A 21,234-nucleotide genomic window follows, 5' to 3' on the forward strand; every position below is an offset into this window, starting at 1 on the left:
TGACGAGATAGCTCTTATACCCAAAATTGAAAGAGGCATATAGTATTGTCTTGACCAATTTTATCTTTTGTTTTGGCTCCCACCCTACCATTGAGTCATTGACGGCTGTGGGGGATAAAGAGAGACAACTAATGAAGGAAGTAATGAGTAATTTATACTTTTGCTTTAGTTAAAGAGCCGGCTTTAGCCGTTTATTTTTACTTTCTTTTTGTTTGTTTTCTATTGGGCTATTCCTTTTATCAGATTTTTTTTACTTATGAACTTGTCACCCTTCACTATTAGAATCATATCTTGTGCATTCGAATAATATTTCAAGCTAAGCAAACGAATGATGTCAGCTATTATTACTGAAAGCCAACACTATGTGTGGTTCGAGTAATTGATCTAACAATAGCAAACTAGGCTATTCCTATTTTTACATGTGGTCGTGGCCTTGTTCATGTATCCCATTGGTTCTATATTCATCCGTTTCAGGCCCTTCTTCAATATCTGTTCTTGCCAATACAGACACTTTTGTGATAAACAGGTACAACGGATAAAAAAACTTTGGTAGACTAACGATTCAGATTAAATGAAGCTACCAAAAATAATTCTTCGATTTATCCGTAATAATTTGGCGATGCAATCATCGTTGACAAAAGGTATGATCGAGACTAACTGTTCCGCCCCCAAAATAAATACATTTTTGCATTATAAACGTCAACAACATCATATTCTTTTTTTTTTTTTGAAAAAGAACAACACCATATTCTTAAATTATACTTATTTTAATTTCATCGTCGTAGATCATGACTCATGATATCTTTCAAATTCAGGAGTTAAAATACTAAAGTGGAATGGATTGAATTATAATTTTGCTTATGGTGTTGTTCATTTTCCATAGCGTATGTGGTCTTGACCAAATGGATTTTTTTTTTTTGTTATCTCCACCGAAAATCGCAATTTGTCATCAAGGATGAAAATACATGGTAATGACTAATGAGGTAATATACTTATTTCAGTAAATCATGAAATTTACCATCAATGATCAATATGAAAAAACCTCGATCATCAATTATTGGCATGCTGACGCGTCAAATGTCTCCCTCATGCATTACATCGCCTATGTAGTGCAAGTAATGGAGCGATGTTTATGTTTGCAACACAAGCTTAAATTGATTTTACCTAATTTCGTTCTACGTTTACACTTTAGGTTTTATTTAGAAAATTTTATAGTGTTTAATTAGTTTCTAGATCTCTACATTTCAATCCATAGATTTTCCAATTTTTTTAAAAAATCTCTTTTTAAGCCTTTACAATACAAATTGGTCATAAACCACATTTTCGTTTTGTTATTTGTCATAATGTACAATTAATAACTATTATTAATAGACTTTCAATCCCCTTCTTATCAAAAGAAAAGTACACAACATTGTTTTGATAGACTTTATAATTTTAATAAATGGTTATAAATGGTTACAAATAGGTTATACATAGGTTATAAATTAATCTATACATATTAATTGGTACAAGTTGATAGTTCATATATTAATGGTAACAAATAAAACCTTGACAATTGATCACACTTAATCATGATTTCTGAGATTTTATTGTGGATTTCAAAATAAAATATGACCTAACACTCTTCCAAGCTTTTAATATAAATCAATATCTTTAAAACCGGACCGGAAAGTAAACCGGAAGTCTTTCGGGTCATTGAGTCGACAAGTCAGACCGACTGAATTACATGTCAATTAGTTTATTAGTTTGATTACATTTTATGAATATAACATCTATTTTCTATAAATATATGAACAAAACATACATATTTAAGTACTAAACAACTAAAATTAAACTTTTAAATGATTAGATAAAATAACTAACTGATTCTTTTATAAATAAGAACATTTATTTTGAGTTTAAAGTGTGACCAAAATAAAATATTTTAATTTGAGACCGACAACCCGATCCGACCCGCCGGTTCAACCACCGGTTCACAGGTTTTTTGCGGGTTTTACTTTTTAGGTTTTTAGAGGTTACCTGGACTAAAATACCTATCGGGTTGTGGTTGGATCGAACCGACCGGCCAGTCCTGTCCTGGTTACAATGCTAAACCGTCTTATAAATTATATTTTATTTTAAAATTATAATATAGATCAAAGGAATTTCAACCCGTGCTCTAGCAAGGAGTTATTTATAATATTATGTTAGTCGAAAGTGCCAGTAAATACTTTAGATCTTAGATTTGTTTTTCAAACGATATTGTATTATGTCCACTTAATCAAACTTTCTTAACACCTTGTCTCTACTGTTTTTAAAAGTAAACCTAAGAAATAAGACTGAAAAACGATTTAAGAAAATTTTCGAAGTCAACAACAACACAATACTACAACCAATGCCATTGATTACACCTCGAGTTAAATCCTACTCCATATTCAGATGTGGCTAACATCTTTTTTTCCGATGTCTTCTCGGCTGTCTTCTCAGCCTACTTCTCAGCCACTCTCTACTTTTTCAACAGTTTTTTACTTTTTTTTCATTCATCCAACAAAAAATTCAGTTGCTAATTTAGTGTTTTTGGCTGATTTTTTTTCAGCTTTTCTTCTTTGCCCATTTCAATTTTCATTGTGTTTTTCAATGAAATAGTTCATTATACCACGAGTTTGCTTTGCCATGCTATCAATTTAAAATTTTTGAAATTTATATTAACATACATAAAAATAAATTGACAATTCAAATACATTTCTTGACATAAAAAATAGATAAATATAGTCGACCCATTCAAATAAGTTTATTGGTTTAAAAATTAGACTAATAAACATAATAATAAACCATTGTAAAGTAGAAAATACCAAATAATGTAACTCAACAGTTAAAAGTTGATCAAAATATAAATCCATGGATTTAGAATCTGTTGAAAGATTTTTTTTTCCTGCATGTTTTAATGGACTTATTTGTAATCCATAGTTTTTGTAAACCTAAAATGATAAAATATTTATTTATTTAGAATATTATCAGTAAATATATACATACTATGATTTAATCCGTATTATATCGTGGAACCATTTTTGTTTAACACAATCGATATGTCTTATATTGGTGTTATTTTACACAGTCTTGATTAAAAAACGAATTAAACCATAGAAATTTTTTAAATTTGGATGCTTATTAAGTGAAGCTTCCTGCTCGGTCGGATTTGGATTTATTTTGATCTTATTTATAATTTGACTCGGAATTATGCTCTAACTATTTTAGGCGATGTGGGAAGTTGAACACACACTTTTTATATATTAATTGAGTAATATATGTTTGTTTTCAAAAATTCATATTATAGTATGTGGAGACAAAAATTTAGTTTTTAATTAAAAAGGTAAAATAAAACAAAAATGATAGGAGAATAATAATTTTAAATCTTGACAAAATCTTCTAAGTATCTAAATTACTAATTAATTGAGTAAAAAAAATCTAAATTATTAATTATGAGACATTATATGAATATTTTTAATTTGATAATTAATGTTAAAATCTTTTAATTGTTTTGGTTATATGGATATTAGACAGAATTAATTGTAAATTTCTTCAAATATAGATATAAGTAATGACATAGATTGTAATTCTTTTGAAAATGAAGATTTATTTCCAAAAATGTACTTAAAAATACTAGTATATATATATATGTAATTTAATTTTAGTAATTTTGATTTACAATAGAAATGTATTTCTGTAAATTTATTGCAATTCTAAATATTTCTCTAAATTACATGATTGATAAGATACTTGTAGTTCTAAATATATGTATATCTATAAATTATCAATTTCATAGGATATGTGATTTCAATTCAATTTAATTGATTCATAAATTTCAAGAAATAATAATTTTAGGATTACAATATGGGGTTAGCGATTAGATAATCACAAATGTTCTAATCTCTATGAAAATTTAATTCAAGAAAGTGATAAACTCATCTCTATATATTTTCAATATTCTTGACAGGCCGTTGGATATACGTGTCAAATGCCCAAGTAAATTGTCAATTTTTGTTTGTTCACCGCATTAAAGTCTTCTTAATTCTGCAATTCATTGAAGAAGCGCTTTGTTTGTTCGGTTCTCTCTAGACTCTAGAGATCGATCGATCTTCATCAACTTTGAATCCTCCTGAGTCGGTCCATCCATGGGGCTATTATAATCATCTTTCCGCAGCAATAGAGAGAAACATTATTGACTTGAGAGATGGATTCACTTCTTCTCGAAGATTTTGGGCAGAAGGTTGATTTGACCCGTCGGATTCGGGAGGTTTTGTTGAACTATCCGGAAGGAACCACCGTTCTTAAGGAGCTTATACAGAACGCTGATGACGCCGGAGCTACTAAAGTCCGTCTTTGTCTTGACCGTCGGGTTCACGGTTTGGGTTCTTTGTTATCGGACTCTTTGGCTCAGTGGCAAGGTCCTTCTTTGTTGGCTTACAATGATGCTGTTTTCACTGAGGAGGATTTTGTTAGTATCTCCAGAATTGGTGGAAGTGGCAAACATGGTCAGGCTTGGAAGACTGGTCGATTTGGGTATATTTTTTTTTATTCCTTTCTCTTCTTTCAATTACTTTTTTTTTTTTTTTTTTTTTTTTTTTTTTTTTTTAATTATCTTTGTTTCTGGCTTATTAAGATAGCAATTGAGTTCTTAAGTTTGAGCTTTAGTCTCTTATTTGATGTTTTATTTGTTTCAATTTTTTCTTTTCTTTTCTGATAAATGTTGTGAATTTGATATTACAGGGTTGGCTTCAATTCGGTTTACCATTTGACTGATATACCTTCATTTGTGAGTGGAAAATATGTGGTATTGTTTGATCCTCAGGGTGCTTATCTTCCAAATATTTCTACAGCAAACCCAGGAAAGAGAATTGATTATGTTGGTTCTTCAGCTCTATCTCAGTATGAGGATCAGTTTCTTCCTTATTGTGCTTTTGGGTGTGACATGAAAACTCCCTTTCATGGTACTTTGTTTCGTTTCCCGTTGAGGAACCCAGAGCAAGCAGCTTCTAGTAGGCTTTCAAGGCAAGCTTATTTTGAAGATGACATTTCTTTGATGTTTGATCAACTTTTCGAGGAAGGCGTTTTCTCGTTGCTCTTTCTTAAATGTGTTTTATCTATTGAGATGTACACGTGGGATGATGGAGATTCAGAGCCCAAAAAGCTTTTTTCATGTTCAGTCAGCTCACCAGATGATGATACTGTGTGGCATCGTCAGGCTGTTCTTAGACTCTCGAAGACATCTATTTCTGGAGACAGGGAGATGGATGCATTTACTCTCGAGTTCTTGAGTGAGTCTGAAAAGGGAAGCCAAAGTAAACGGAGAACAGACAGGTTTTACATAGTTCAGACAATGGCATCAGCGTCCAGCAAAATTGGTTCCTTTGCTGCCACTGCATCCAAAGAATATGATATTCACTTGCTACCATGGGCCTCAGTTGCAGCATGCATATCAGATGATTTATTAGAGGTACTGTGCAATTTTAATTGTGCCTTTTTGCTATCTTGCCCATGTTGCAACTTTGTGTACATTCTGGCAGTATTGGACATACAATTTCGTTTCTTTATTTGTTTTATCGTAATATACCTTCATACTTGGGTATTTCATATATTACTTATCGTGTTAATACTCTATATTGCCAAGGAATTTATATGTCACTGCTTTTAAATTGGATCTTGCATTCACTATGTCTTCATATGATTTTGACAGGATAATATCCTAAAGCTTGGGCATGCTTTCTGCTTTCTTCCCTTGCCTGTACGAACTGGACTAACAGTACAAGTCAACGGATACTTTGAGGTGTCATCAAATCGTCGTGGAATTTGGTATGGAGAAGACATGGACAGGAGTGGGAAAGTTCGTTCAGCCTGGAATAGGCTTCTCCTGGAAGATGTTGTAGCTCCCAGTTTTGCAAGATTGCTACTTTGTTTGAGAGAAGTGCTTGATTCCAGGGGTTCTTACTTCTCCTTATGGCCAAGTGGATCCTTTGAAGCACCATGGAGCATATTAGTCGAACACATCTACAAAAATATCTGCAATGCTCCTGTGCTGTTTTCGGAACTTGACGGGGGGAAATGGGTGTCCCCTGCTGATGCATATCTTCATGATGAGGAATACTCAGGGAGCAAAGAACTTGGTGATGCCTTATTGCAGCTTGAAATGCCTATAGTGTGCCTTCCAAAATCAGTTTTTGATATGCTTTTGAAACACCCTTCCTTTTTACTTCCAAAAGTGGTTACTCCAGATAGAGTGCGCAACTTTCTCAAAGAATGCAAAACGCTTTCAGCTTTGAAGAAATCTTTGAAGCTAGTATTATTGGAATATTGCTTGGATGATCTGACTGATGATAGTGTTTGCATACAAGCCAGGAACCTGAAACTGCTACCATTAGCAAATGGTGACTTTGGCTTCTTTTCTAAAAGTACAGAAGGTGTCTCCTATTTTATTTGTGACGAATTGGAGCATTTGCTTTTACAGAAAGTTTATGACAGAGTCATTGATAGGAATATTCCTCCACCATTATATAGCAGACTTTTTGCCATTGCAGAGTCACGAACAGCAAATCTTGCTATTTTTAGTATCCATGACTTGCTTCAGTTATTTCCTAGGCTTGTACCTGCTGAATGGAAACACAGAAGCAAGATTTCCTGGCATCCAGAATCCAACCGAGATCATCCATCATCATCATGGTTTGTTCTCTTCTGGCAGTATCTTGACAAACAGTGTCAGAGCCTATCGTTATTCTGTGACTGGCCAATCTTGCCATCCACGTCTGGCTATTTGTATATAGCATCTCAGCAATCAAAATTGATCAACGCGGAGAAGCTTCCTAATGCAGTCAGAAATGTTTTAGAGAAGATTGGTAGCAAGATATTAAACAACAATTATAAAGTTGCACATTCAGACTTGTCCTCCTTTGTATCAGATGCAAGTTACACAGGTGTCTTAGAATCCGTTTTCGATACTGCTTCATCTGATATGGATGGTATACAAAATTTAATTTATGATTTGAATGCTCAAGAGAAGGATGAACTTCGGAGTTTTCTTTTGGATCCAAAATGGCACATAGGACATCAGATTGGAGACCTATACCTCAGTATCTGCAAGATTTTACCCATTTATCGTATGCATGGAGAAACTAGTGCTCAAGAATCCAATTATTCTGATCTTGTTAATCCTCCTAAGTACCTACCTCCATTAGATGTGCCTGCCTGTCTTCTAGGATGTGAGTTTATTCTTTGTTGCCAAGGAAGCGAAGAAGATGTTTTGTCAAGATACTATGGCATTGGGAGAATGAGGAAAAGTAATTTCTACAGACATAATGTTTTCAACAGAATTGACGTTTTGCAACCTGAGATTCGTGATCAAGTGATGATTTCTATTCTGCAGAATCTTCCACAACTGTGTCTGGAAGATAGATCTTTGAGGGAAGAATTGCAGAACCTAGAGTTTGTACCAACTGTAAATGGTCCTCTTAAACGCCCATCTGTTTTACACGATCCTCGTAATGAAGAGTTATATGCTTTGTTGGAAGATTCAGATTGTTTCCCTGGTAGCGGATTTCAGGGATCTGCTATCTTGGACATGCTTCAAGGTTTGGGCCTTAAAACAACTGTTTCTCCTGAGACAATATTAGAGAGTGCACGATTGGTGGAGCGGTTGATGCATAAGGATCTGGAAAAGGCATTTTCAAGGGGTAAAGTGCTTTTTTCTTTTTTAGAAGTCAATGCTGTGAAGTGGCTGCCTGATCAGTCGAGTGAGGAGGATGGAGCTATAAACAGGATATTTTCAAGAGCTGCAACGGCTTTCAGACCACGATATCTGACATGTAACCTTGTTAAGTTCTGGACTGAACTTAAAATGATTTGCTGGTGCCCCGTTTTAGTGTCTGCTCCATTTCAAACTTTACCATGGCCAGTTGTGACATCTACTGTTGCTCCTCCGAAGCTTGTACGTCCAAAAACAGATATGTGGCTTGTATCTGCATCCATGAGGATACTGGATGGTGAATGTTCTTCTACAGCTCTTGCATATAACTTGGGGTGGTTATCACATCCAGGAGGAAGTGCAATTGCGGCTCAGTTACTTGAACTTGGTAAGAACAATGAAATTCTGATGGATCAGGTTCTTCGGCAGGAACTAGCTTTGGCAATGCCAAAGATATACTCGATTCTTGCAAGCTTACTAGGTTCAGATGAGATGGATATTGTTAAGGCTGTACTTGAAGGTAGTCGCTGGATCTGGGTAGGTGATGGATTTGCAACTTTGAGTGAGGTTGTTCTTGATGGCCCTCTTCATCTTGTTCCCTATGTTCGTGTCATACCTACCGACTTAGCTGTTTTTAGGAGACTATTCGTGGAGCTTGGTGTCCGAGAATTTTTAACTCCATCTGATTATGCTGATGTTTTATGTAGAATAGCTGTAAGGAAAGGTTCTTCATCCCTTGATCCCCAAGAAATCAGGGCAGCTGTGTTGATTGCGCAGCAGTTGGCTGAAGCGCAATTTCTTGACAAAGTCACACTCTATTTACCTGATGTTTCTGGTCGACTCTTCCCTTCAAGTGATTTGGTTTATAATGATGCGCCATGGTTGACTGCATCAGACAATTGTAACAGCTCGTTTAGTGCCGAGTCTACAATGCTATTGAATGCGAAAAGAACAATGCAAAAATTTGTCCACGGTAACATATCTAATGAGGTAGCGGAGAAGCTTGGTGTTCGCTCACTTCGTAGAGTCTTGCTGGCGGAAAGTGCTGATTCAATGAATTTTAGTTTATCTGGGGCAGCTGAGGCCTTTGGACAGCATGAGGCGTTGACCACTAGACTTAAGCACATACTAGAAATGTATGCTGATGGGCCTGGGATTCTTTTTGAGCTGGTCCAAAACGCGGAAGATGCAGGAGCTTCTGAGGTGACATTCCTTTTGGACAAGACTCATTATGGGACTTCTTCACTCCTCTCTCCTGAAATGGCAGATTGGCAAGGCCCTGCTCTGTATTGTTTCAACAACTCGGTTTTTACTCAACAAGATATGTATGCAATTTCACGAATTGGTCAAGCAAGCAAACTTGAAAAACCTTTTGCGATAGGAAGATTTGGGCTGGGATTTAACTGTGTTTATCATTTCACAGATATCCCGGGGTTTGTTTCTGGAGAAAACATTGTTATGTTTGATCCTCATGCCAATCATTTGCCTGGTATTTCTCCAACTCACCCAGGGTTGCGGATTAAATTTGCTGGAAGAAATTTGCTGGACCAGTTTCCTGATCAGTTCGCACCATTCTTACATTTTGGTTGTGACTTAGAGCATACATTTCCAGGTACACTTTTCCGATTTCCTCTTAGAAATGCCAATGTTGCCCCCAGAAGTCACATAAAGAAAGAAACATATGCTCCTGAAGATGTGTTATCCCTCTTCACTTCCTTTTCTGGTGTAGTTTCAGAAGCTTTAATTTTCCTGCGGAATGTGAAAACAATATCGATTTTTACTAAGGAAGGAGCTGGTCATGAAATGCAGTTACTGCATCGTGTTTGCAAAGATTGCAATGTCGGGCAAGATACTGAAACAAAGCCATCTAGTCAAGTGTTTAGTCTTCTTGACGAAAATATTTCTGCTGGAATGAATAAAGATCAGTTGTTAAAAAAACTTAGCAACACTGTAGTTAACGATCTCCCGTATAAATGCCAGAAGATTGTGGTAACCGAGCAAGATTCATCTGGCTGTATTTCACATGGATGGATAACAGGTGAATGTCTGAATGCCGGGGTAAGTACAAAGCACTCGAACCTTCCAGAAATGTCCCATAAGTTAATACCATGGGCTAGTGTTGCCGTGCTTATAAATTCTGTCAAGAGTGATAATGTAGAGGACCTGGCTGTTAGCAATTCTGATATATTTGGGCCATCTGCTATTTCAATTCAGAATAGAAGAAATTTTGGGGGTCGTGCATTTTGCTTTCTGCCTCTACCTATAACTACTGGTCTCCCTGCACATATTAATGCATATTTTGAGTTGTCTTCCAACAGGAGGGATCTTTGGTTTGGTAACGACATGGCAGGGGATGGAAAAGTACGCTCCGATTGGAATCTTTACTTGATCGAGGAAGTTGTTGTACCAGCCTATGGTCATTTGCTCGAGAAAATTGCATCTGAACTTGGTCCATGTGATTTGTTCTTCTCTGTCTGGCCAGTAACTCTTGGAGCAGAACCTTGGGCATCCTTGATTCGGAAGCTCTACAGTTTTATTGCGAATAATGGTCTTCGTGTCTTATATACGAAAGCAAGAGGAGGACAATGGATTTCAACTAAGCAAGCAATTTACCCTGATTTCAACTTTCCTAAGGCAGATGAGCTAGTTGATGTCCTTGCAGACGCTGGTCTCCCTGTCATTAATATCTCAAAGTCAGTTGCGGAAAGATTTGGAGAGGCCTGTTCATCCTTGCATTTTATGACACCTCAACTGTTAAGAACTTTATTGACTCGGCGGAAACGTGAGTTTAGGGATAGGCATGGCTTGGTCTTAGCACTAGAATACTGTCTTCTTGATTTGAAAGTTCCTTTTCAGGCGGATCTTCTTTACGATCTACCCCTGCTACCTCTTGCTGATGGTTCATTTACAACCTTTAAAAAGAATGGGACTGCTGAAAGAATCTTTTTCACAGAAGAGATTGGGTATGAACTTTTGAAGGATTCACTTCCTCACCAACTCGTGGACCGTGAAGTGCCGGAAAAAGTATATAGTAAGTTATTAGCTGTAGCTCAAAGCGAAGAATCATGCATATGTCTTCTCTCTTGCAGTTTGCTTGAGAAGCTCTTTTTTAAGCTACTGCCAACAGATTGGCATCTCTCAGAAAAGATACTTTGGACACCTGGCCAACAAGGACATCCGACAGTAGAATGGATAAGGGTACTGTGGAGCTATCTTAAATTATCTTGTGATGACCTCTCAATATTTTTTAAGTGGCCCATATTGCCAGTTGAAGATCGCTGTCTCATGCAACTTATTGTAAATTCAAATGTTATTCGAGATGATGGCTGGAGCGAGAACATGTCGTCATTATTACTGAAATGTGGATGCCGGTTCTTAAATCGTGAGCTTCCAGTGGAGCACCCACAGTTGGAAACATATGTTCAGCCACCAACAGCAACAGGAATATTGAATGCACTTCTTGCAGTTTCTGGTGGGCAAGAAAACATCAAGGAGATTTTCATTAATGTTTCAGAAGGTGAATTACATGAGCTTCGGAATTTTATTCTTCAGTCAAAGTGGTTCTCTGGTGGACATATGAATGAGGTCCACTTTGAGACCATCAAACACCTCCCCATATTTGAGTCATACAGAAACCGGAAACTTGTAAGTTTGAACTGTCCAGTTAAGTGGCTCAGACCTGATGGCATCAGGGAGGATCTGTTGGATGATAATTTTGTACGCTTGGACTCAGAGAGGGAGATAACTATCTTCAACAGATACTTGAAAATAAAAGAGCCCTCAAGAATGGAATTCTACAAAACTTGTGTACTTAATCGTATGTCTGAGTTCCTTTCTCAGCAAGAAGTTCTGTTGGCCATTTTGCATGATCTAAATAATCTGGTCGTCGATGATGTTTCGCTTCAGTCTGCACTATCTACAACCCCTTTTGTTCTTGCAGCGAATGGATTATGGCAACAACCTTCCAGGTTTATCTATCTTTTACCTTTTACCTATTCTAATACATTAAATATGTTAAATTACAGACTTCAGCTACTACTTCTTATTAGCTATCTTTGTTTGCATGTACACGCTTTATAAAGCAATCTGATATTAGCTATATTTTTGTTGGCATTTACACACTTTATCAAGCGACTGAGTATCTCTATAGTTGCCTTCATATATATTTTCTCTTTTCAGGCTTTATGATCCTCGTGTTCGTGGGCTACAGGAGCTTCTACACAAAGAAGTCTATTTTCCTTCTGAGGAATTCTCAGATTCTAAGACCCTTGATGCTTTGGTTGGTCTTGGACTTAAAACAACTCTGGATTGTTCTACCTATCTGGATGCTGCTAGAAGTGTGTCAATTTTACATGACTCGGGAGATCTAGAAGCATCGAGATATGGTAGAAGACTATTATTCTATATCAAAAATCTCTCTGTCAAACTATCATCCAAGACTGGCGAAGCGAACTATGATGAATCACAAAATCTAATGTCCATTACAAGCGAAGACTCACCTGATGGAGACACCTATCCTGAATATGACACGGAGACTAGCTATCTTGGGAGCTTGCTCACTGAACAATCGGAGGATGAGTTTTGGTGTCAACTGAGGTCTATCCCGTGGTGTCCTATTTGTCTTGATCCACCAGTAGAAGGAATTCCATGGCTTGAATCTAGTTGCTTGGTGGCATCTCCAGATAGAGTAAGGCCCAAATCTCAGATGTTTTTGGTGTCTGCCTCAATGCACGTACTGGATGGTGAGTGCCAGTCATCGTATCTGCATCAGAAACTTGGGTGGATGGACTGTTTAACTATTGATATCCTGTGGAGACAACTAACTGAGATATCAAAGTCTTATAAAGAACAAAAGTCTCATTCCTCAGTAAATCCTGACTTTGAGGGCATGATACAAAGCCGAATTCCTCTACTTTATACCAGACTGCAAGAACTTGCTAGGGAAAATGAGTTTCTTGCCCTTAAATCAGCACTAAATGGTGTTCCATGGGTGTGGCTTGGGGATGATTTCGTCTCTGCAGATGTTCTTTCTTTTGATTCTCCGGTGAAATTTACCCCTTATCTATATGTTGTCCCTTCAGAATTGTCTGAATTTAAAGAATTGCTTCTAGAATTGGGTGTCAGACTTAGTTTTGGTGCACAAGATTATATGAACACTCTGCAGCACTTGCAGAATGATATAAAAGGATCACAGTTAACAGATGAGCAGATAAATTTTGTCCTGTGTGTTCTTGAAGCCATTGCAGACTGTTTCTCCGAGGCGTCATCAGATTGTGATAAATATTCAGTGCTAGTTCCCGATTCCGCAGGATTTTTGGTCCCGTTAGAGGACCTTGTTTATAATGATGCACCATGGGTAGACAGCAGTTCTCTCTCTGGGAAAAGGTTTGTACATCGTAGCATCAACAACGACATGGCTAATAGATTGGGTATACAATCTCTTCGTTGTATCTCCTTAGTGGATAATGATATAACCCAAGATCTTCCTTGTATGGAGTTCAAAAAGTTGAAGGAGCTTCTATCACTATATGGCAGCAAAGATTTCTTGTTGTTCGATCTTCTTGAGTTGGCTGATTGCTGCAGGGTTAAAAAGCTGCACTTCATCTTTGACAAGAGAGAGCACTCTCGCAAGACCTTGCTGCAGCATAATTTAGGTACGTAGTCAATGTTTTGAGCTTATTACTAGCTTTTCGATCGCAACTATTATCTCCTTTAATTTTTGAATTATTTTTGGTGTTTATCTAAGCTTGCTTTTTCAAATTTTGGAGAATGGCGTTTATGTATAATGTATCTAAGGTGGATAAAATTTTTCACTATCAGAAAAGATCGTTTGAACTTCTACTAGATACGGTGGATTTGTAGGGATATTACCTTGATCCTCTTATGAAAATGCTCTTATTTTCAGGTGAATTTCAAGGACCAGCTCTAGTAGCCATTTTTGAAGGGGCTACATTGACCAGAGAGGAGGTTTGTAATCTTCAACTTCTTTCACAGTGGAGAGTTAAGGGTGAAACTCTCAACTATGGGTTGGGCCTTCTTAGCTGTTACTTCATGTGCGATCTGCTGTCTATTGTTTCTGGTGGCTACTTTTACATGTTTGATCCCAAAGGAGCGACCCTTTCTGCATCCACGACTCAGGCTCCTGCTGCAAAAATGTTCTCTTTAATAGGTAAGAACTTCTGGTGTTTCTTTCCTACCTGTTTTCCCAATGCTAAAGCCACATGAAAATACCCCATGGTAGCCTATATCTTAAATGAGTCAGATTTATTCAGTAAAGGGTCTCGATGGGGGTAAACCACCTCATCCTGATTTTTTTTTTTTTTTGGGTTCATTTGTCGTATCAGGGAGTGATCTTACTTTAGCTTTATTACATTTTTCTTCCTGTCCACCCGTCCTGTTTATGCATCCGTTCACCCATGTTGTATGTTTTAGCATTTCTTAATTTGGTAAAGCAGTTTATTCAGTTGGCTTGTTACTTCTTTAATAATTCCTTATGTTCCTTTAGGTACAAATTTGGTTGAGCGGTTCAGTGATCAATTCAGTCCTATGCTAATTGGTCAAGATAAGGCATGGTCATTGACAGATTCCACCATTATTCGGATGCCTTTATCAACTGAAGAAGGTCTTGAGACGGGCTTAGATAGAGTGAATCAAATATCTGACCGATTTCTGGAAAATGCCTCCAGAATCCTCATTTTCTTGAAGTCAGTTTTACAGGTATTATAAATTATATCAAGACCACCCTAGACATCATCATTGAATTCTTTTTTAAAAAAAATTGCAGTCAAATGCTATTAAAATTAAAAATATATAGACTGAAAAAGTATGGACTTAACCACATTCTACCATGGTGTTGTTACGAACTGTTAAGTAAAGAATTCTTTTGTTGTTGTCAATTTCAGGTTTCATTTTCCACATGGGAGCAAGGGAATGCACAACCACATCAAGATTACACGCTGCATATTGATTCCGCATCAGCTATCATGAGGAATCCCTTTGCGGAGAAAAAACTGAAAACGTTTCAACTTTCAAGATTTTTTAGTAGCTCAAACTCTGTTAAATCGCAAATAATTGAGGTAAACCTACATATAGGGGAAAACAAACTTCTGGATCGATGGCTTGTGGTTCTCAGCAGGGGTTCTGGACAATCACAAAACATGGCTCGTGACAGGTACCATGTCGCTTACTATTACTCAACAAAAAAGATTCTGGCAGTAACCTATATGCTTTGATGTTCATATCACCTTGAAAGCCATGTCAGAGAATAAAGCAATACCAATAATTGCTTTGAGATGTTTATTCTATTTTTTAAAATTTAAGATGTTACCAATTCTGATCAAAACCGTTGGCAGCAAATAGATTTAGTTCATTGTTCATTGTGCAAAGAATTGGCATGTCACTGTTGAAACGAGTAAATAGAAACTAAATGCTTTATTGATGAAAAAATAAATTAAAAAACCTTTTACCCAAATCTACTGTGATGAGTGTCTTAGAGGTTATCATGTCTTTATTTGTTACTGAAATATTACATATTTGCAGGAAGTATCTAGCGTACAATTTGACACCTGTTGCTGGAGTTGCTGCACTTGTGTCTCGAAATGGTCGTCCGGTTGATGTTCATCCAGCCAGCCCCATAATGTCTCCTTTACCTTTGTCTGGTAGTGTGAATCTACCTGTCACCATCCTTGGATGCTTCCTTATTCGGAATAATTGTGGTCGTTTTCTTTTCAAAAATCAAAATGAGAGATCTATGTCGGAGCCACAGCTTGATGCTGGAGATAAATTGATTGATGCATGGAACAAAGAGTTAATGTCATGTGTACGCAATTCTTACATAGAAATAGTGGTGGAGATGGAAAGGCTAAGTCGAGAACATTTAAGCGAGTCAAGTACAGCAGCACGTCAGCTGGCCCTTTCTCTTAAAGCCTATGGTAACCAGTTGTATTCCTTCTGGCCAAGATCTAATCAACATGCTTTCCTTAGCTTACATGACGGTGCTATAGAAACAGAAGTGCTCAAACCGGAGTGGGAATGCTTGGTTGAACAAGTTATAAGGCCGTTTTACGTTCGTGTTGCTGAACTTCCTCTGTGGCAACTTTACTCAGGAAATTTGGTCAAGGCTGAAGAGGGTATGTTTCTTACACAACCTGGTAGTGAGGTTGCTGTTAATTTGCTTCCTGTTACAGTTTGCAGCTTTGTGAAGGAGCATTACCCTGTGTTTTCCGTGCCCTGGGAATTGTTGGCTGAAGTTCAGGCAGTAGGGATTCCAGTTCGAGAAGTCAAACCAAAGATGGTTCGTGTTCTTCTAAGGAAGTCATCTGCATCTATCGACCTTCGATCTGTTGATACTTTTATTGATGTACTTGAATATTGCCTATCAGATATTCAATTTGTTGAAGCACTTAACCCCGAAGTGGTTAACATGGATGAAGGAAACAATACTTCTGCTTCAGTTTCGACCGCTACTCAAGCTCAGGCTGGCTCTAGTGATGCTTTTGAAATGATGACGAGCCTGGGGAAGGCTTTGTTTGATTTTGGTAGAGTTGTTGTTGAAGATATTGGTCGTGCTGGAGATTCTATTGGTCAAAGAAATAGTAATAATAGATATAGTAGTGCTGACCCGAGGTTTCTACATGCAGTTAATGAACTTAAAGGATTACCATGCCCGACTGCAACAAATCAGTTAGCACGCTTGGGTACCTCGGAGCTATGGTTGGGAAACAAGGAGCAACAGGCACTGATGTTGCCTGTCTCTGCACGATTTATCCATCCAAAAGTGTTTGACAGATCGAGCTTGGCTGATATATTTTTGAAGTCTTCTGTTCAAGCATTTTTAAAGTTGAGGAGCTGGTCTCTTCCTTTACTGGCCACTAATATGAAATATCTTTTTCATGACCACTGGGTTAGTTATATCTCAGAATCAAATTCTGTGCCATGGTTTTCATGGGAAAGTACATCCAGTTCTAATGATGAAAGTGGTCCCTCGCCTGAATGGATACGGCTCTTTTGGAAGAATTTTAATGGATCAGCAGATGATCTCTCCCTCTTTTCGGACTGGCCTCTGATTCCTGCCTTCCTTGGCAGACCAATTTTATGTCGTGTAAGGGAGAGACACTTAATATTTTTTCCACCACCGCCTTTGCAGCCAATTTCTAGAAGTGGTACTGATATGGATCAGAGAGGCAGGGATGTATCCACAACATCAGGAAGTGATGGTTCGTTATCTGAGTTGATACAACACTATGTTTCAGGCTTCGACTTAACACAGAGCAAGCATCCTTGGCTGATGTTACTGCTAAACCAGTGCAATATACCTGTTTGTGATACTGCATATATTGATTGTGCTGAGAGATGCAAGTGTCTGCCTTCACCTAGCGTGTCACTCGGCCAAGCTATTGCCTCCAAGCTTGCTGAAAGCAAACGAGCTGGCTACATTGTTGATATCGCTTCCTTCCCAACATGTGGTCGTGATGAGCTTTTTACCCTTTTGGCTAATGATTTCCCTTCTAGTGGTTCAGGATATCAAACTCATGAACGTGAAGTACTAAGTTCACTTCCTATATTTAAGACCGTCACTGGGTCTTATACGCATTTGCAAAGGCATGGTTTGTGTATGATCTCTGGAGATTCCTTCCTTAAACCATATGATGAATGTTGCTTTTGCTATTTCCCAGATTCAGTTGAATGTCACTTTCTCCAATCCCTTGGGGTCACTGTGTTGCATAATCATCAGACTTTAGTAAGGTTTGGGTTAGCTGGGTTTGAAAGTAGATCTCAATCTGAACAAGAAGACATATTAAATTATGTATATGGAAATTGGCTAGATTTAGAGGCTGATTCTACTGTGATCGAAGCTCTTAGAGAGGCTAAATTTGTTAGAAATTCTGATGAATTTTCCTCCGAGCTGTCTAAACCAAAAGACTTGTTTGATCCTTCTGATACATTACTAGTGTCGGTATTTTTCGGTGAAAGAAAACGGTTTCCTGGAGAAAGATTTTCATCAGAAGGCTGGCTTCGCATTCTACGGAAAGCTGGCCTTCGAACTGCAGCGGAAGCCGATGTCATACTTGAATGTGCCAAAAGGGTGGAAGTCCTGGGTAACGAGCACCATAGATCTTCTGAAGAAGATGATTTTGAAACGGATCTTGCACATTCTGAGAAGGATATTTCTGCTGAGCTATCGACATTAGCAGGATCTGTACTTGAAGCTATATTTTCAAACTTTGCTGGTTTTTACAGCACCGCATTCTGCAACACTCTTGGTCAGATTGCTTGCATACCTGCTGAATCAGGGTTCCCAAGTCTTGGTGGCAGAAAAGGTGGCAAGAGAGTCCTTACACGTTACAGCGAAGCCGTTCTTTTACGAGATTGGCCCCTTGCTTGGAGCTCTGTTCCTATTCTTTCAATTCAGAGATTCATTCCACCTGAATTTTCATGGACAGCATTTCGTCTAAGAAGTCCTCCGATTTTCTCGACTGTTCTTAAACACTTACGGGTAAGATCACTCGTGTTCTCTCTTTTATTATTTGTGTATACTTTTCACGGACATGTGAAGAAAGAGGCCTGATTAAATAAATACTCCCAGGTAATTGGACGGAATGGTGGTGAAGACACTCTTGCTCACTGGCCCAATGATCCAGATGTGATGACCATTGATGTTGCTTCTTGTGAAGTTTTGAAGTACCTGGAAATGGTATGGGGCTCCCTCACTTCTTCAGGTATGTATATTACTTAACACTCAATTTTACATTACTGAATAGAAGAAATGTGTAATCGGTTTGGCAGCTGTAAATTCCTAATCTGGCATAAGAACCTCAGTTTAATTACAAAATATCTAGAAAGAACAAAAAACCTTTTAACCGATAGGTGGTGTGAACAAATGCAGTAGCAACAGTAAAAACTAGTTCTCCATTGTTTATGTCCAGCCTTTGCAAGCTGCAACAGTGGATTGCTCTAGACAACAACAATGTATAACATAGTGAAATACCAAAAACAGGAAAAACGGATTTATGTTTGCTGATGCATATTTGGATATTTATGATAATAGGACTGCAGTAGGTGTTTATTTTATTTTATTTATCATTGTGCTGAAATCTCTTTTTTTTTTTCCCGGCTTTGTAATTTATATCATCCAGATATTTTGGAGTTGCAAAAGGTGGCCTTTTTACCAGCTGCAAATGGGACACGTTTGGTGGGAGCAAGCTCCCTTTTTGTTCGCCTACCAATCAATCTATCACCTTTTGCATTTGAACTTCCAAGTCCTTATCTACCTTTTCTGAAGATCCTTAAAGATTTAGGACTTAACGATGTGCTTTCAGTTAGTGGTGCAAAGGATATCCTCTCCAAATTACAAAAAGTATGTGGTTATCGGCGTTTGAACCCGAATGAGCTTCGTGCTGTGATGGAAATTCTTCATTTTCTCTGCGATGACATACATATGACAAACACACCCTATGTTTCCACTGTCAAATCAGATGTGATTGTCCCAGATGATGGCTGCAGGCTTGTTCACGCACGATCTTGTGTGTATGTTGATTCCTTTGGGTCACGCTATGTGAAATATATAGACACTGCAAGATTAAGACTTGTTCATCCAGGGCTTTCGGAGAGGATCTGTCTAGATTTGGGAGTGAGAAAGCTTTCTGATGTTGTTATTGAGGTATGTATGACATTTGTGTCTTTTTATCATCATGTCCTTTCTTTTTCTTATACTTACTATGTGTGAAAAAAATCTTAAAATAATTACTTCTTTTACCTAGGAACTTGAAAATGCTGAACATATTCAAACCTTAGACAACATAGGGTCTATATCACTCAAGGCTATCAGAAGGAAGTTGCAGAGCAAGTCGTTTCAAGCTGCTTTATGGACTGTGAGCCGTCATCAGACCACCACCGTGGATGACTTATCTTTTGAGGTTGTCCAACATTCTCTTCAATCTGCTGCAGAGAAACTTGGCTTTGCCAGAAATATATATACTCGATTTCTTCTCCTGCCAAATTCCGTAGATGTTACCCTTGTGTCTAAGGAGTCCATGATTCCCGAATGGGAGAATGAATCGCGTCATCGAGCAATGTATTTTATCAATCGTCACAGAACGTCTATCCTAGTTTCGGAACCGCCTGGATACATTTCTCTCATGGATGTCATGGCAACAGTGGTGAGCGAGGTTTTAGGCTTTCCAATTCCCCTGCCTATTGGATCTTTATTTTCATGTCCTGAGGGATCAGAAACTGGGATTGCCGCTTGCCTTAGACTATGCTCTTATTGTCTTACGAACACCGGCATAGCTGATAGTTCTATTGGCCAAGATATAATGCCAAAAGATGCTGTACAAGTACAACTTCACCCTCTTAGACCATTCTACAAAGGGGAGATCGTTGCTTGGAAAATGCAACAAGGAGACAAGCTGAGATATGGAAGGGTCCCAGAGGATGTTAGGCCTTCTGCTGGCCAAGCCCTTTACAGGTTAAAGGTTGAAATGACACCTGGAGAGACTGGGTTATTACTTTCATCACAAGTTTTCTCCTTCCGAGGCACGACAATTGAAAATGACGGTCCCTTGGTTTTGCCTGAGGTGCTCCCTGCAATATCTGATAACAAACGTCAAGAAATTTCAGAAAGTTCCAGAACTAACAATACAAGTTCTAGCCAGGTTTGTTACATTTTTCTGTGAAACGTTGGATATATTCATTTATGCTCCATTTTTGGTATTATCTGTAATCTATGTGATTGAAAGAGATAAATGCGGACTGTTTATTCCCCCCCCCCTCTTGGGGAAGATTGATTGGATTTGTTCTTTGTCACCTGCAGCCTGTGAAAGATATGCAGTATGGTCGAGTCACGGCAAAAGAATTGGTTGAGGCAGTACACGAGATGCTCTCTGCAGCTGGAATCAACATGGAACTAGAGAATCAATCTCTGCTACTAAGAACCTTAAGTCTTCAAGAAGAACTGGATGACTCTAAAGTTGCATTCTTACTTGAACAGGTTCGATTACAGTAAAAGTCGTTGCATATTTTAAAACACACAACTTATTATGATCAGATCATAATGATAGATTAGCTAAAATATGGTTTGTCTCTGGTGGTTCTTACAGGAGAGAGCAGAGGCTTCCATGAAAGAAGCAGAGACGGCGAAATCACAATGGATGTGTCAGATATGCCAGATGAAGGAAGTGGAGATTACTATAGTACCATGCGGACATGTCTTGTGTCGTGATTGTTCATCTTCAGTCTCTAGATGTCCCTTTTGTCGCCTTCAAGTCAATAGAACCATCCGTATCTTCCGACCGTAACTATTTACCAATTAGGAAATTAATTACCAAAGGTTTTTTTTTTTCCCCAATGCAACAGTTTGTACTAATTTCATTGACGTCTTGTATAATATAATGTATATTATCCGTTTAAGTTAGAAGTATAGAAAACATTTTTGAAGCTGCTATTTATTATTCGATACCTTTAAATTGACGAATAAATTATGTTAATTTAACAGTCAAATAGATTAGAAGTAAGGTAAGACTAAA

At 37.8% G+C, this 21,234-nt stretch overlaps 1 protein-coding gene across 1 annotated transcript; it reads left to right on the forward strand.

The window, feature by feature from the left end:
• The first annotated feature begins 3,976 nt into the window (after positions 1 to 3,976).
• Positions 3,977 to 21,152, forward strand: LOC104770662 (uncharacterized). The gene is made up of 13 exons (XM_087505501.1): positions 3,977 to 4,539; positions 4,747 to 5,473; positions 5,714 to 11,679; positions 11,891 to 13,365; positions 13,617 to 13,880; positions 14,217 to 14,428; positions 14,614 to 14,882; positions 15,251 to 18,206; positions 18,297 to 18,429; positions 18,847 to 19,370; positions 19,471 to 20,364; positions 20,523 to 20,699; positions 20,809 to 21,152. The coding sequence occupies exons 1-13, from the start codon at positions 4,211 to 4,213 to the stop codon at positions 21,004 to 21,006; spliced, it is 14,124 nt and encodes a 4,707-aa protein (XP_087361627.1). The 5' UTR covers positions 3,977 to 4,210; the 3' UTR covers positions 21,007 to 21,152.
• The last annotated feature ends 82 nt before the right edge of the window (positions 21,153 to 21,234 follow it).

Source organism: Camelina sativa, chromosome 20 (genome assembly GCF_030686135.1).
Source record: "Camelina sativa cultivar CO46 ecotype springtype chromosome 20, ASM3068613v1".
Lineage (NCBI taxonomy): Eukaryota > Viridiplantae > Streptophyta > Magnoliopsida > Brassicales > Brassicaceae > Camelina > Camelina sativa.

What these genes read in the sequence shown, in the direction of transcription:
- LOC104770662 (XM_087505501.1), top strand. Translation starts at nt 4,211, where the DNA reads ATGGATTCACTTCTTCTCGAAGATTTTGGGCAGAAGGTTGATTTGACC. An exon ending in TGGAAGACTGGTCGATTTGG is followed by an intron (nt 4,540 to 4,746) that starts GTATATTTTTTT and finishes TTGATATTACAG; the next exon opens with GGTTGGCTTCAATTCGGTTT. An exon ending in TTTCTGATGTTGTTATTGAG is followed by an intron (nt 19,371 to 19,470) that starts GTATGTATGACA and finishes TCTTTTACCTAG; the next exon opens with GAACTTGAAAATGCTGAACA.